Source organism: Idiotropiscis lumnitzeri, chromosome 8 (genome assembly GCF_059441095.1).
Source record: "Idiotropiscis lumnitzeri isolate Australia: NSW breed Sydney's pygmy pipehorse chromosome 8, RoL_Ilum_1.0, whole genome shotgun sequence".
Taxonomy (NCBI): domain Eukaryota; kingdom Metazoa; phylum Chordata; class Actinopteri; order Syngnathiformes; family Syngnathidae; genus Idiotropiscis; species Idiotropiscis lumnitzeri.
This window is the reverse complement of record NC_142398.1, coordinates 8572708-8589205: the sequence shown is the minus strand read 5'-3', so window position 1 is coordinate 8589205 and position 16498 is coordinate 8572708. Positions and strand designations below refer to the sequence as shown.

At 40.1% G+C, this 16498-nt stretch overlaps 1 protein-coding gene across 10 annotated transcripts in view; it reads right to left on the bottom strand.

Annotated features, from left to right (window-relative positions):
* inpp4b (inositol polyphosphate-4-phosphatase type II B) overlaps positions 1 to 16498 on the bottom strand; it is a 177737-nt gene that overhangs the window by 49788 nt on the left and 111451 nt on the right. For 9 of the 10 annotated variants that reach the window (XM_088303812.1, XM_088303809.1, XM_088303810.1 and 6 more), the window contains one exon: positions 2145 to 2250. In XM_088303812.1, coding sequence (XP_088159938.1) covers positions 2145 to 2250 — 106 coding nt within the window. Of the gene's footprint in view, positions 1 to 939; positions 1025 to 2144; positions 2251 to 16498 lie in introns of those variants that run through there. The other variant, XM_088303818.1, reaches the window with a different exon arrangement.

The window sequence follows — 16498 nt, the reverse complement described above, 5'->3', positions numbered from 1 at the left end:
ATTTCTCCAATAAGATGTCGGGCAACTTTTTTAAGTAGAACTACGTAAATGTCCATCTTTGCCTGTCTTTGCGCCACTGACTAACTTTGACTGCCCGTATTCTCTGGATAAAGGCTTTAAACTAGAAGGTGACACGCGACATCCCACTCCCACAGAAAAAAAATGGGTGGTCATCGAATATTTGTGGTTTTCTTCTACTCACAGCAAGTCTTTATCTTCCTGCACATTTTTGTAATGGGCCAAACAGTATAGGCAGACATGCACACACACACACACACTACACTTGAGCAACTTTTGACGTCCTTCCCTTCATCTTTTGCAAAACTAATACAAGAAGAAATGAGCAGTGACAATCTACATATGCTCAGGCCCATGCCACACGCACACACCCCTCCCTCCGTCTTTTGCTTCAAAAACAACACAACACAAGTAGAAATGTGGCGCGACAACCCACACACACACACACAGATCACACACTAACCCACACTCCTTTTCAGTTTTTATCATCTTTCTCTCCCTTCATCTTCTACAACAACACACACAGAAGATGTGTGTAACGAGAACACTCACACACATGCGCACCCCCACACATGGATGGCGAGAGATTCATCATCGAGACATGGCAGATTGTCAGTGACACTACGGAGCCTGGCAGGGAACCTCCCTTCACCAGCCACGCGAGTGGGCACAACCCAAAGTCAGTCAGCCATGTGAGAAGCCCTCGGCCAATTATATAAAACAGTGATGCATGTGTATACACACACACACACACACACACACACGCGCGGAAGAAAAAAAACGCTGAAGACATGCAGTGTGGTGCGAGAAAACCACAACATTCCCTCATACAGACCTCGGTTCAAATCTCCTCGCTTACGTTGTAATACACAAAAGCAAGTCTTTACTAAGTGTGTGCAGGCAATCAGGAAGAGTACGTACGATGTCATTCCTTGTGTGCCGGCATCCCATTGGGAATAAGGAAGAAAAAAAACGTCCCGTGATGGTCGCTTTCGAGGGAAGGTGAGTGCTTTGTAGGAGATTAGTGCGCACACACACGCACACATTGCAAATCCCCATTAGGCTACACTGGAGGTTCTCTAATCTTATTGGTGGATTTGAGACGTATTACGGACTCCTATTTCCCCGAGCAGCCTTCCGGAAAATTTAGAAGATACGCACCCCCGTACAACGTATTTGGCACACCTGCTCTCTTTTGCATAAAAATGTATGTATGTGTGTAAATTACACTTTACATTGAAAACAACAGCGCATCAAAGTTTGACTAATCGTTAAAAAAGTTACACAACGGGCAGTTGGCATCCCGGGGGAGAATTCTTCAGTTTGGGAATACCTGTCCGAGAATCATCCTCCTTTGAAAAAAATCAAATAAAACACTTGGCCCGACTGATTGTGAATTTTGTTTGGAATACATTGACACATGAAACAACGTAAGACATTTCTGCCTTAAAAAAAACTATAATAACAGCAAGAAATGTCAGATTTTACTCTGTTGTAAAGTTAAACAAATATTAAAGCACACAGTATTGAAAAACTCTCACATTTTCTGCCTGTAATTCACATCTCTATTGTTGCCATTCCAATCAGACGATTAATCAGTTATCATAATTGTTTTCTGCCAATACGGCTCCAAAATATAAAAACTCGCCATCACACTTTTAATCTGACACCCCAGGGTAGCGCACGGCTAGCTGTCATGACAAACATTGCATGAATAGCAAAAGTGTCATTTATTATGTTGCAGGATGTGAATTTTTTGGAAAAAGCACAACTGAATTACAGATATCCGCAGATAGAGCAAATGTAAACAACATCTTTCATAAAGTGAAAATGAGTACGTTGATTTGAATGAAAATTCAGTGTGTTCAAAGTTTTATGAAGGCAAGCCCAAAAGACGATGAATTCGCCAGCGTTAATTCTGAGTAGTCGATGTTACTTTTAAAAGTACACAAATAGAGACAGAGGTTTTGATGTGCTCATTTTTGTATATACAGTCTTTGTATTATTCAAATAACTTGAATAATCACTTTTTCCATACTGTCATTCTACTTGGAGAGCGCTTGAGCACCCCCAGGCTTAAACATATCCCATTTTGGAAATCCCTGCTCCATTTCTTCCCCCCTTACCTTCTGGGACGGTACGTCAGTGGTGATGTGCTCCGCTTCTTCCATCTCACCCATCTTCAGTCGACTCACCACCACTGTTCCGGCTTCGCACCCACCATCAGATGACCTGAACGGGACAGAGAAAGAAGAGAAAGGGAATATCATAAATTAATAGGTAAATAAATAAACAGTACACTGACAAATATTTTCCCCCAAATATTTGGAAAAAAAAAAGTCTTCCCGCTCTGTGTAACAATCAGGTGTTCTGATACCTTTGCCAAGGAGTGTTGAGACGTTATTAATTAAGACTCTGAAGAGTTGGCATGCTGCTTATGCCGCCGTAGGGAATCGAATGGAACCCAGTTAGGGTGTGCTCCATATAACGCTCCAAATGGCCATCTAATAACCCCGGCGATGCGCTCTGACGGACACCAAATTGATACTACAGATTTCACAGCGCGACACCCCCTTCCCGTTCGATTAAGTCGCTGATAGAAAATCTATGATATTGGCACAAAGTCCGATGCGGCGGAATAAAGAAAAATGATCCCCAGGTGTTACACGGGCAACAGGGAGCTTTGTTAATATGCTCAGTTGCACTCCAGCCGGAGGAAATATCAGATGCCAGCCGGTGATCAGGCAAGACAAGCGCGGGGATACGTGAGGGGCGGGTGGTGACGCGAGACAAGAAAAGGATGGCGATGGAGTTGAATTAGAGATGCTCTCAGAGATAATCCATCTTGGATGGCCAGAGGGAAAAATCGGATTGCACCCGAGGGACAAGAGCAGACAAGATGATGAGGAGGGGGACTTTGAGGGTGGGTGGGAAATTCAGATGGTGAGGGAGGAATGAGGTTTTACAAAAAAGTCTATGTTTGGTTTGGTGAAGTGTTCAACATTCATGAAAAGCCATGTTAGGTTCATTGAATATATTTAGTTATCCATCCACACATTATCTGAGTCGCTTATCCTCACAAGGGACGCAGATGTGATGATGCCTATCTCAGCTGTTTACGGGCAGTAGGCGGGGTACACCCTGGATTGGTTGCCATCCAATCGCAGTATTCTTAATTATCCTTCAATAAAAGGTTAATCGATACGGACCTCCAGAGAGGGCCACTTTACCCGAACTTGCCGTCCGCGACCTGGGCACCCATCCTTATTCATATAATAATCTTCCTGCATACGAGTTCGTCCTGCGTCCTTTTAAAGCGCGTCCATTCTTGCATTTCACCAGTCCGTCCCCCACCACTCCAAAAACAAAACAAAACAAAAAAAACGTCTGTGCATGACAAGAGGCTAACGGCAAAGGTTTCATAATTTTTATTTAAAGCTCATGTGCAGGCTAATTTCGTATTGACATCCACATCGTAATTTCTGGACTAAAAATCATACCGGATTAAAAGACACAAAAAGGTAAATCTAGCCATAAAAACGGAAGTACATATTAGACACCTCAGACAAATAGCCGCGGCTCTCCATATTAATAAATTGAGTATTAGCTCTACTGTGGCACTCACAAGGCAGTGAAGGGCAATTGCACTTTAGTTATTCTTAGCCGAAGAAGAAGCCTACAGTCACTTGGTTTCACACAACGGCAGATGTAGGCAAGTCATTAGTCAAAACATCATGCTCGATCAGTGTCACATCAAAACGAAAATTATTAAATTATTATTACACTTGAATATATATATATATATATATATATATATATATATATATATATATATATATATATTATATATATATATATTATATATATATATATATATATATAATATATATATATATATATAATATATATATATATATATATTATATATATATATATTATATATATATATATATTTTATATATATATATTATATATATATATATATTTTATATATATATATATATATATATATATATATATATATATATATATATATATATATATATATATGCGGCACGGTGGGCTGACTGGTTAGCACGATGGCCTCACAATACGGAGGTCGTGGGTTCGATTCCGGCTCCGGCCATCCTGTGTGGAGTTTGTGTGGAGTTTGCATGTTCTCCCCGTGCTTGCGTGGGTTTCCTCCGGGTACTCCGGTTTCCTCCCAGATTCCAAAAAACATGTATGGCAGGATGATTGGACACTCAAAATTGCCCCTCGGTATGAGTGTGAGCGCGGATGGTTCGTCTCTGTGTGCCCTGCGATTGGCTGGCAACCAGTTCAGGGTGTCCCCTGCCTACTGCCCGAAGATAGCTGGGATAGGCTCCAGCACCCCCCCGCGACCCTTGTGAGAAGTGGTACAGATAATGGATGGAAGGGATATACAGATATATTCAATTATATAATTATTAGAATTATTTTCATAAAATTATCACGATTTCTTGGTAATGTTAGGCCAGTAGAAAAGGCCTCGACCGCCCAATACTGAAGGAAAGCCCGCATTAGGTTGTTTGATTGATGATCATTGAGTTCCCAAAACTTGTATTTTATTGTTTAATGCGTCAATAAGTCTGAGAAAGCCTGTGTTGGATCCACATGTCATAGCGGTCCTACCCGCAGCACCCCCAAACAGCAGACACAATAACATTGCCTGCTTTATAAATCCAATCAGTGTCCCTCGCCAGACACCTGTCACAATGTTTACTCTTCCATCCACCCTCCTCTCCCACTTGTTCATCATCTCCCTGGCCCTCGCAAAACTTGTCGCCAAAAGTCACCCTGACTTTGAACAAATGCCGTCATGCGCATCACCGAGGGAAGCCAGATTAACATGTGTCCCATTCCGTGATAGCAAATCTGCCGGAGGGGGTGCCGCTCCCCACCTTGCAGCTGCTCCCTCGCTCACCTTATTTTTTTAAGAGATCTCAATCGTCTAATGCAACTTCCACAGGCTTGTTTTTGACTCCGAGCCAAACATCAAGTCAACACCTGGTGGTGGGCGGTACTTGGACGTGAGGAAATTAAATCGTTCCAGTTGGCCAACATGATTTGATTTAGCGCTGTTTTAATGCGACATTGTAAAAGAAAGTTATATAAAAAGGTGTAGAGGCATTAATTTCCTCACAGACTGTGGTGGCACGCCCTTTCTGGCGGAATGGAGTGAGTGTAAAGGTTGTAATAAATGTCCACTTCGCCCCCTCCCTCCTGGGCAACATTTTTTTTTAAACATCTATTTGGCCCACAATCTGTTTCATGGCAGCACTTCATTACACACCTTTGTGAAAGTGACAGATAAAATGTTGTTCAGATGGATGACTCTGGGACGATGGCACTGCTGGCGGACAAATATTTATTAGGTACAAGGCTTCAGTGTAACAGCGTTAAGCCGCGAGCAGCAATGAAGGGGCCATCGCTCACGCTTTTGTCATGGTGAATCCTGGAAGTGATCATCCAACTATGCCCATACCTGCTTCTGATTGGAGCTTAGATGGGTGAATTCCTGAATAGCAGTTTGTCAACGTAAAAGGCATACATTTTGCAAAATTCCTGTTCAAATGCAGGCATGGGTCCTTTTTTCATGCGTCTTCTAATTGACATGTGTACTCATTTTCATTTCAATGGGTGTAACTTGTGTTGACGCTTTTTTTCTGATCACTTCCCAGGCCTCTTTATGATGGTGAATCCTTTAAAAAACCATGTTAACTTTGACACAGTGCTCCACCCCCATTAGATGGCGTAGGCCAAGGGTGTCAAATATACGGCCCCTGGGTCATTTCTGGCCTGCAAATGGGTTTAATTTGGCCCGCGTGAAGATTTGGGAAAGTATAAGTACGTGCCAACTGAATAAAGAGCCGCCCCAAATTCACCGAATGGCCAATACATAAATAAAACACAAAGGTGTTAAATATGATCAACTAGTGCTAACACCAGAATTGCATGCAATTAGCGATAATCTGCTTAATATTGACAATGATTGTTTTATGTTAAAGATCAGTATTTTACTGGTTCGGCCCACTTGATCATAGATTTTCCTCCATGTGGCCCATGAGCTAAAATGTGTCTGACACCCCTTGGCCTAGGCACAAAAAACAAGCACATCTAGGATATCTGCTTGCGATTGAGGCTCATTTGGGCAAATTCTATAGTAGGAGTTTATCAAAGTACAAGCCCTGGACTTTGGACATTGGTCTTTTTTGGAAATCCTGTTAGAATAGACACGTCCACCCAAATATGCAATGACGTTCGATTAGGCCTCTATGGGCGATAAATAAAAAAAATTATCAATTTTTTTCGCACTAAAGATTACTTCGGAACCTGAAATTTCACAAACTCAGCTGGCTGCCTCTGTTTTAGATGCTGAAATGAGTTGGTTGTTACAATGTGGTTTAAACAGACCCTTGTTCCACGTGTGTCGCCGCGAATCCAAACCTTTTCCAAACCACTGATGATGCAACTCCTTTCTTGGACTCAAACTTCCTTCAGCCGTAGCCAGGCTGCACTCGTCTATGGAGTATGTAAGTCTGTGACAGAACCAACAGGGAGGGTGGACGTTACGGAGGCCCATGAGGGCTAATAGCGCCACAGCAAAAGGGGGGAGAAAAAAAGTCACAATTATTATTTTTTTGATTGAAAATTAAATCTAATTTACCTTAAAAAAATAAATAAATAAATTGGCCCGGAAAAGAAGATAGGTGACTTGAGCTAGGCCTTGCCATTGTGTCGTTGTGACCTTTCACCTATATATATATATATATATATATATATATATATATATATATATATATATATATATATATATATATATACAGCTAGTCTGCTCGTCCAATAAGCAACCAGCATTGCTTTATGTAAACCACATGTTATGCGGTTGCAAGTCCAAGAAATAGAACCCGCTGGCACCTTCACATGACAGTTTAACGAGTAGATACAGTAACTTTTCAGAATTCTATCTGCATTGTTTCAGATGACGACAGATGTTTTTCAAATGTAATCCATGTTTACAATAAGACAACAAGTCATTGTTGTCTTATTTCTCATTATAGCCTCGACCAATCCTTTTGTTAGGACTTTGATTAGAAGTTTCTGGCACAACAACAAAACATTTTTAATGCAAGCGTTCAGCCTGATTATGGGTTCTATTGTCAAATACCAGCTCTAAACATGTTTAATAATTTAATTTCACCTTTACGAAAAATGGTAAATGAATGGAAGATTGAGAGAGTGTCAGAAGCAGTCGGAATTCGCATGAGCCAAGGTCGAATCGTTTTGAACGTGACTGTCACTGTTTGTGATGCACAATAATGTACATTGCAAACTAGGTGCCAACTGGCGAACACCAGAACTCTTTCTGCTAGAATCGGTGAGTCACTGCGCTAATTGGCCCCAGTGCAAGTGGACTGCAATTGCACGATGATCCCTGTTCACACAGACTGACAATATTGCCTCTTATGGGAAAAAGTGGCAGGCAACGTCACTTTCTAAATGTTGGCCGATGCACCCACCCTCTACAAAGTCTGATGTTAAACGATTGTGCCATATTTTGCTAACAAACGAATGATTGGAGGGACTGACTGTCAGATTAAATGTACGCTTATTTGACAACGACAATGAAGAATGGCAAAAATGTTTCGCATACAGATGACAACAAACAGGATCCATACTCACATGGAAAATCCCCACTCTACAAAGCTTTGCGGAAATTGCTGTTGCTGTGTGAGTTCAATCCTGTTAAGAGACTAACTAACAATGGGATTTATTGGCACTGCAAAATGTTTCATAAGACAAAATAACACATAACGTAACGTAAAGCAACACGAGGTAAAATAATGCAATGTAACGTAACGCACCAACAGAGTAACGAGGGTGGTGCGATTAATCAACTCTGGCTACAATTATTATACTCAATGATTACAAAATTGGCATCATTGCAAAAAATGCTTATCATTTTACAATGTCTAATGCCATAGCGAGTATACTTAAAGATATGGACGGACGTTCTATTGAAATTGTTTCTGTTTCTTTATATACTAAGTGTATAGGAAGTAAATGCACTGTTTGTTTATATAAGGAAACCATACTAAAGTTTATACATTTGCACCTTATTTTAAATTTCAAAATAAAATATTAATATCAATAAAATATTAATTTATCTTAATATTGTTTCCATTTATAATTTTTGGGGAGGTTTGGTACGAAAAGCCCCAAAAAAATTCAGCAATCGGGATTTCTTAATTAATACTTTTATTTCTTAATCGCGAAGCCCTCAGACTAACAGAACCTTGATGTACCGTAACGTGAAACATGAAATGTAATGTAAAATATCACATGGTAAGGAAACGTGTCCCGTTGTAACTTGGCGCAACACAACTTAACGAAAGGCGACACAGCGTTTCTATGAACGTGAATTGGCTCTTGTGGAATTGGTCCCTTGACTGACTGGCAACCAGTCATCGTACCCTCTCAGGTTCTCGCAGTTGATATACGGATGCTGTGGCTTTCAGGCTCCCAGTGCGTGAAAGGACGACACACAGAAATGAGAAGCAAAACAACATCAGCTGTTGACAACCTGCGACAAGCTATCTGAGGATAACGTTGAAAAAGTCCTTGACAACAAATGACGCCCAGGAAAGGGAGTGTCCGGGGGAGGGTGGAAATAAACAGCTTGCAGGGATGCAGCACAGTCGCGAATGCCGGAGCGGTGCAGTCTAACACTGGAGGGGTGTACGATGGGATTCTTGACCCATATAACGCTGCGCACATGTGCTAAATATAGCGACGGACGGCTTTCACTGAGGACAGATGCGGGACGTGGCGTAATGCGGCATGCCAGCTTTTGGCTCAACGCTCTCGTGGGATGGCCGACAATTTAAATGACTCAGCAGTGATAAAGCGCTTTGGTAATTAAAAGGGTGACTACCAGGGTCAGATCGAAGCATTGACCGAGAATCAACAGCTTACTCATGTTGTCCACAGGAAAACGGTCATGAACTGTATTTTCTTAACTTTTTGGCTGTAGAGGTCAATTTAGTTTTCTTTTTCTTTTTTCAACTCAATCTGCCCGTTGTGTCTCAGTGTCCACATGTGCTCATCAGCCCTGCTCCCATTGTGTCAACCAATCACCTCTCTCCATTCACTTGCGCTTTGCTCAGCGGGGTTTTCGTGCAAACAGGTTCAACATGTTCTGAATTTAAACTGAAATTGAGCTGATCTGAATTAGTTTAATAAAATCTGAATTTGCCCACCTTGAGCTAAGTGCGTTCACAATATAAAAAAATCATCAATAGAGTGCCAATCAACCGACAAAACAACAAAATATATTTTTCAAACAGTTTGCACTGATGTTAGCGCAAGTGTGTAAGATGAGAAATAGAAGGTTCACAGATTTTTAATTGTCTTATTTAAATTTTTTAAGGTATTTATTTTTTCATTTTATTTTTTATTTCACATTATCACTCCTACAACTATGAATAATAATAATAATAATAATAATAATAATAATATACCGTATTTTCCGGACTACAAGCCGCTACTTTTTTCCTAGATTTTGAACCATGCGGCTAATGGTGCAGCTTTTCTGTGGATTTTTCTTTCACCAGGAGCGCTCTCTAGTGCCGAAAATACGCTAAATGAATCTAGATTTTTTTATCTTCCTCCTCTTGGGTCTGTTTTAATTAGCAAAGTTGTTGCCGTGTTAAAAAGGCACTGTTTTCACAATCTGTTGATATACCTTTATGTGCATTCACAGTACAAAAATCGTTCTGTACATGAAGTAAACAACTCTTTTTTTTCAACATAGAAAACTGCGGCTTATAGCCTGGTGCGGCGTGTATATCAGTGTTTTATAAATTCTCCCCGGAAAGAGTCGATGCGGCTTATATACAGGTGTGCCTTATGGTCCGGAAATTACTGCACTATAAGTCCATAGAAATATGGACGTCACGCATCAATTTCATTTTCGATAATTTTAAATTTAAAAAGAAAAGGGGGAGGGAGAACAGGCTAAAATGTAACAAGAATTTTTTTGTTGTACTAAAAACAAACAACTCACAATAAAAAATTCCTCCGAATTCTGTAGCAAATTGTACCAAAGCCACCCAAAAAAAAAACCATCAACGATTCCCTTCTGTGACTTTAGCAAGTGAAGCTGAGAGGCCTTTGCAATGATCTCTCAAGACATTTGGATTTGGTCCAAGACACAAAGAGGACAAGCACATCATTTCAGGGTCTCCCGCGAATGAAAGGCGTGATGTTTTACGCGCCAAAATTACAGTCTAGCCTCGGACCGGCGCAACGAGCTAAGTGCCGATCAATGACAATCCAATGGGCTGATGGCCAGCGACCTTCACTGCCTCGCATCTTCAACACTTAAAGGCTACATGGGGTTAAACAGAACTAGTGATGCAACAAATGAAAATGGGACATGTATCACGTTCGTAGTGAAGAGTGACGTTTAAGTGTACTGAGCAGGTAGAGTGAACGTCGCAACTAATGAGCCTTGGAGGCCGCCTAATTATTTATACACATAAAAAAAAAAGAGAGGCTTGTATGATCCGTGTTAAACAGATGCTTTAGGTGCTATAATTGCTCCCCCAAAAAAAGAAGCCAGCAGCGCAAACACCTGACACTGTCGCTAACGAGCTAACTGAAATGCGGGAGGGGAGTGTTAAGGGTGACGGCTGGCAAATATGAAGAGCCAGAATGAGACACGGTGGTGATAATGACAATTTAGCGCCGTCAACAAATCTAATTTAAGTGTTTTTGAAAACATTGAAGTCAATTTATAGTCATGAACATGGGGTACCTCTAGGGTCTGTAATAGGCTCTTTAATTATTCAAATGGCATTGTATATTAATGAAGTACAATGTTTCTAAAATATTTAAATGTGGTTTGTCTGCTGATACTGCTCGCGATTGTGCTGCCAAAAACCTTCTGCATATTGTGTAAGGGGAATTGAATACACTGAAAATTTTATTTGGTATCAATACATTATCTCAATATCAGAGATTTGCCGAGCCACAAGAATAAAAAAAAAAAATATCCCAAAATTTATTTGGCCAGCGTCAGAGCCAATTTAGTATGCGACTGATTTTTTAATTTTTCATTAACACTGAAGAAAATGTTCAATAACTTTAATGTATGTACTTTGGTAAACATTTAAGCTAATTGAGAGACTTCAAATAATCTAACACACTCTTTTCCATAAATATGAAATAGACGTCAAAAGTAAACTTAATGATGATTTATAGCTGTGATTTTCAAAGCGCGATATGCGAGCTCCCTTTTGTGGTTTCGCGAAAGAAAAACTGGTGAAGTACAGTTTACTTGTATTTAACTTTTTGGTAAAACACACTTTCATGTAAAGTTAAAGAATGGTTTGTTTGTTTTTTGGTACAGTTGTATACTAAGTATGAATTGAATCATTACTTACGAATAATTGTATTTTTAAAGACATCAAAACCAATTTAGTTTTTAGTAAAGCTTTTGTGTTGCTGCCATTGGACCGAAACCTCCTCGGTCCACATTTGGTTAATTTCACATTTTTGGACAATTTAATACTATTGGTGTCCGCACTTTGGTTTGTTATTTTTTTTTTTTAAATAATTCAGCTACATACAGTGTTGAAAACGTCTTGCTCTTTTTGACGATGCAATATTAACAAAGTGTTTTATTTTCTGGTTTCCAAATAAACGATGGCCTCGGAGATGCAAAGATTCTTCTGTTTACGTAAAACTTCACAGGCCATTTAATGCTCAAACAACCTAACGTACGTGTATCCCGACGCATCAAAGACAATTCAATAGGCCTAAAGTATGTCTTTTTGTGAACGTTCCAAATATTTGCAGCCTGTATCAAACCTAATATACATGTCTTTGTTAACATCACAGGCAATTTTTTTCTGGCGCGGGTGGGAGCAGTCAGAGAAATGTCTTCCAGGAGCGTACACAAAAGACTCATTCTTCCTACCTGCACAGTGTCTGTTGTTGAGCTTGTTGCCAAAAAAGAAGGACTACTACCTCGTGTTTTGACTTCATAAAAGGCAACATAACATCCAAGCAAATGACTTTTTTATCGACTAACATTTCCGAGAACTGAGCATCTTGATAAAGGGTTTTAATATGTGCTTGTGCTTTACAAGTGTCCGCCTGCATTTCGCTTCTTGTTGTGCTTCTGCTTTTATTGTACGCGGGAGAGACAGGGGAAGATTGCAACAAAGTCGGCAATCCGACGAGTCGCTGTTCTTTTTATTGAGTTGCTCGCTCATTAGCATACACTCACACACGGCTAATCCCATTAATCTCGGAACAACCGCCCTGCCATACTTACAAATAGACTATTGATTCACCTAAACTGAGACAATAGCATCACCTTTATAACCGTGTGCGCAAGAGGGAGGAGTGGCTGGGAGCGGTGGAGTGGTAAACTAGGAATCACAAAAGGGGCCAGTTGGATTCTGAGCAGCTCCACAAGGAAAATGCTTGGCACACACTTCAGTTTTTTTTTTTACAAGTTGAATTTACCAATTTTGGGTCTAATAAATGCTTCCGCCCCACTTACTTCTACCAGTTATTTTTCATATGTAATTGTAATCGCAGGGCACACAGACGAACAACCCTCCTCATTCACACTCACACCTAGGGACAATTTAGAGTGTTCGATTGACCTAACATGGATGTTTTGGGAATGTGGGAGGAAACCAGAGTCCCCGGAGAAAACCCACGCAGGCACGGGGAGACCATGCAAACTTCACACGGGAAGGCCGGAGCCAGAATCGAACCCACGACCTCTGCACTGTGAGGCCCTCATGCAAATTATTCATCCACCGTGGCACCGTTAAAACAATATGACGGATTTTTTGACTTGTTCCACCATTAATGTGTCCTATAACCTAGATAACAAAAATAAAAAATAAAGAAATCTTTGAGAGCGGACGTAAACAAACTGATAACGTGGTTGCAAATCCTTTATAACTGGGTATGTGGCTTCAGAATTAACCAATCACATTCAGACTCACGTGAAATGGGAGTCAAAACACACCTGCCAGCATTTGAAGGACCTCTGATTAGCCCCAAATAAAGTTCAGCCGTTCTAGACGGATTCTCCTGATGGGTGACGGGAATATGACTAACGTATCTTTTTTCATGTGCTCCTTCTTATCAAACAATGAATAAAGATGCTTGCAAATGAAAAGTCCACGTCTCCATCATTTCAAGGCAGTCTCAGTGAATCACACCTCTTTGGAATTGCCATGTTCATTGGCAGTTTACGCAAGGTGAGTGTGTTAGAATTCTGGATGGGAGAATACGTGTAGATGAAAAATGTGCAAGTCCAGGCATGCAAGAAAAAACTTAGAAGAGGTAAAAGAATATAGCCCCTTAGTTCACAAAATTTCCCGAGTTTACAAAACGACGAGAATGAAAAGCTAACAGCAATCTACATATTTATTCTGCTCTCCACGAAGCGTCCATGCATGCTTGTGTGCACTTGAAGGAGATTTTTGTGTGCGTGCGTGTGCAAAGTCATGTTGTGTCGACTTTGGCGGCCAGCAAAGTGATTCTGTGCTCCGTTGACACTTAAAGGTGAATCAAGTGAACAAGAAGAATAATGTGAGAATTCAGTAAGAGAGACCACACACACGCACACACAATAACATAACATACTGCGGGGATCTGTGCTAACACCCTCGGCAGGTACCATAATCCACAGGGATGCTGCGGGAATGAAAGTGGAGAAAGAAAGGCGGCGGCGCCGACAAAGCTGTTAAGGTGAAAAATCACAAAGAGCAGGCATCAAAATCACAACGGTGAGTTTGAATACCAAAACAGCCTTTTTTCTGTTTTTAGTGCAGTCCAGCGTGATAGCATGGCTGATGAAATAGAAAGAATATTCTGTGGCGTAAAAAATAAAAACATTTTGATCATGAATGAAAATCATATAGCAGCTAGCCGGTCGGCGCCTAGCATGAAGCTAACATCGTGTCTACATTTTAATTTACTGCTCTGTCAAATGTTACTTCAAGGTCCTTTGGTGGATAACAGCTTTGTTTGTTTCTGCTTTACTCCTGATGCAGCTCGACTTAATAGTAGTCACCTTGGGGGCCCTAGGCAAGAGCGGACATGGGGCCCTTCAATTCATAAAACTTTTTTTTTTTTTTAAATAGCACAAGTGCACAATGGTGTAAGAAAACTTTAAATGCAATATAAGGCAGCTGAAATATGTAACACAATCAGGAAAAGAATAAAAAAAGAACAAAAATAAATAAATAAAAATAGTTTATGGTCTTTTGTTAAAAAAAATGCATTTAGTTTATCAAGCGCTTTTCTGAAAATGCAAACAAATGCAAAACAGTAATTGCATGACAATAAATCAAATCATATCATGATCGATTTAAAAGGAGAGCAAATCACTGTATTTTAAATGTTTAAAAAAAACAAAAAAAAACAACAGTTTCTCCCTTCATCTGTCGAGGTAAGTTGTTGTTGACAACTTGTTGTTGCTGTTGAGGCCTCAGGAACAACAAAGAACCCCGGGTTGGAAGAAGCAACGGAGAAGAAAAAGTATATTTACTAGGGCTGTCAAAATTAAAGCATTAACTCAGGTGATTAATCCCAAAAAAATTAACTCAGTTAAATATTTTAACTCAGTTAACTCAGTTTGATTGACTTAAAAAAATAATTAGCATACTTTGCAATTATTGTGCCATATTAGCTGTCTTTAGCATGTCTCAGAACAAAACACTGTGTTTAAGTTACCACTGGGCCTTGCAAACCAACACTGCTTGAGTGTGGCACTTGCGGGAAGTTGTGACAAAGGTTTCGAAAATAAATGTCTGCAAAGATGTCTCCATTTAGATCCTATTCAAGAATCCAAGAAAGCTATTAGAACAGTCTTTGAATTAAATATACTTCATGTTTGGTGATTTTGCATCAATTCCACGATATTATTCAAGTAAATATTTGTTATAAGCTTTGCAAAAAATAGTAGTTGAAAAATGTGATTAATCGTGATTAATCATAGAATTTTTTAATTAGTTAAAAAATGAATCACTTGACAGCACTAATATTTACGCTACAAGAATTGTGTACGTTGCAGTAGTGTCGCTACACACTAAATATTAAGATCTGGAATAAAAAATGAAAAGCCAATTCCACAGGTCCTGATATTATATTTGCTTAATGTGACGTACAGAAAATTCAAGGAGATTTATTCCCAAATACAAATAAGTTAGTGGTTAGCTAAGCAGGTGCACTCAACATATCATGTCCAGTTGCGCTTTGTGAGACTACACTACAGACAATACTAAATAAAAATAATACCAGATTACAGCACTTGACCTCACCACTTTGCCGTTTTCATTTTCGTCATCTTCTTTTTATTTCATTTTGCATGTCCTGACAGATACGCTCGCTTCATTTTTTTTCTTCATGAGAAGTACAGCAGAAAGCTCACCACAGGCAGTCAGGAACCGTTTTTAACGTATCGCTGCAGTTTCTATGGGGAGTTTTCAGGATGGTGTCATTGATTTGGCTCGATATTGGCCGTGTTTCGGGGCAGTGACAGCTCGTGTGCATTTTTTCCCCCCAATGCATCGACGTTGCATGTCTAAAATTGCTGTCATTTTGTCCCTGACAAAAGAAGCCACGTTAGCGCTGTCCTCTGGGCCCTTTTCAGTTCGGGGCCCAAGGCAATTCCCGATTTTGCCTCCCCTGTTTGAGCGTCCCTGCTTCTGCGCATACTTCTTTGCCACTGTGTCAATGCTCGTTATTGCTGCCCTTTTCTTTACTACCATAAAACCTACTTTTCCCCTTTGACGAGGAAAAAGAAGACGAGGAGCTGTGGTAAGCATCGTTGCTAGCCACCACGCCAGAAGAAAAAAAGCCTGGCTTGTATCAGGTGGCATGAAGATGAGTTGCAGACATGTTGATCCAGGGACAATGAGTGATAAAAGCGTGTGCCTGCCTTTTCGAGAGGATTTAATGCGTATTAGGACGCCAGCAACGGTGCTGCGCAGAGGTGTGGGAGTTCCTATAATGTGCGGCAGGCACAACATTTTGACGGGTGACAAACGCACACACAATGAGGAGTAAGGCAGTCCTGCTCGGTGGGAGGTTTGTGCCGGAAATCTAAATTTAGCCAAACGGAGTAAAATTAACATGAACATGTTCAATATATGGGGTATAGAATTGGTGGTTTCTTCCACATTTCTCATTTGAGTGTCAAAATATTGAGCTTATTCAGAATTCCTTTGTCAGTATTCCACAATTTCCAAGACCAGATGACCAAACTAATGCAGAAATTTGACACTTTTTATCTACTTCTTCCACAATTCTTGGCGGATTCTAACTATTCCAACCTGAAATATTATTCAGGATATCCAGGCAACTACTTTTTTACATACATCTCATTCTAAATTTTCCACTGTTCCACATATTCCATGAAACA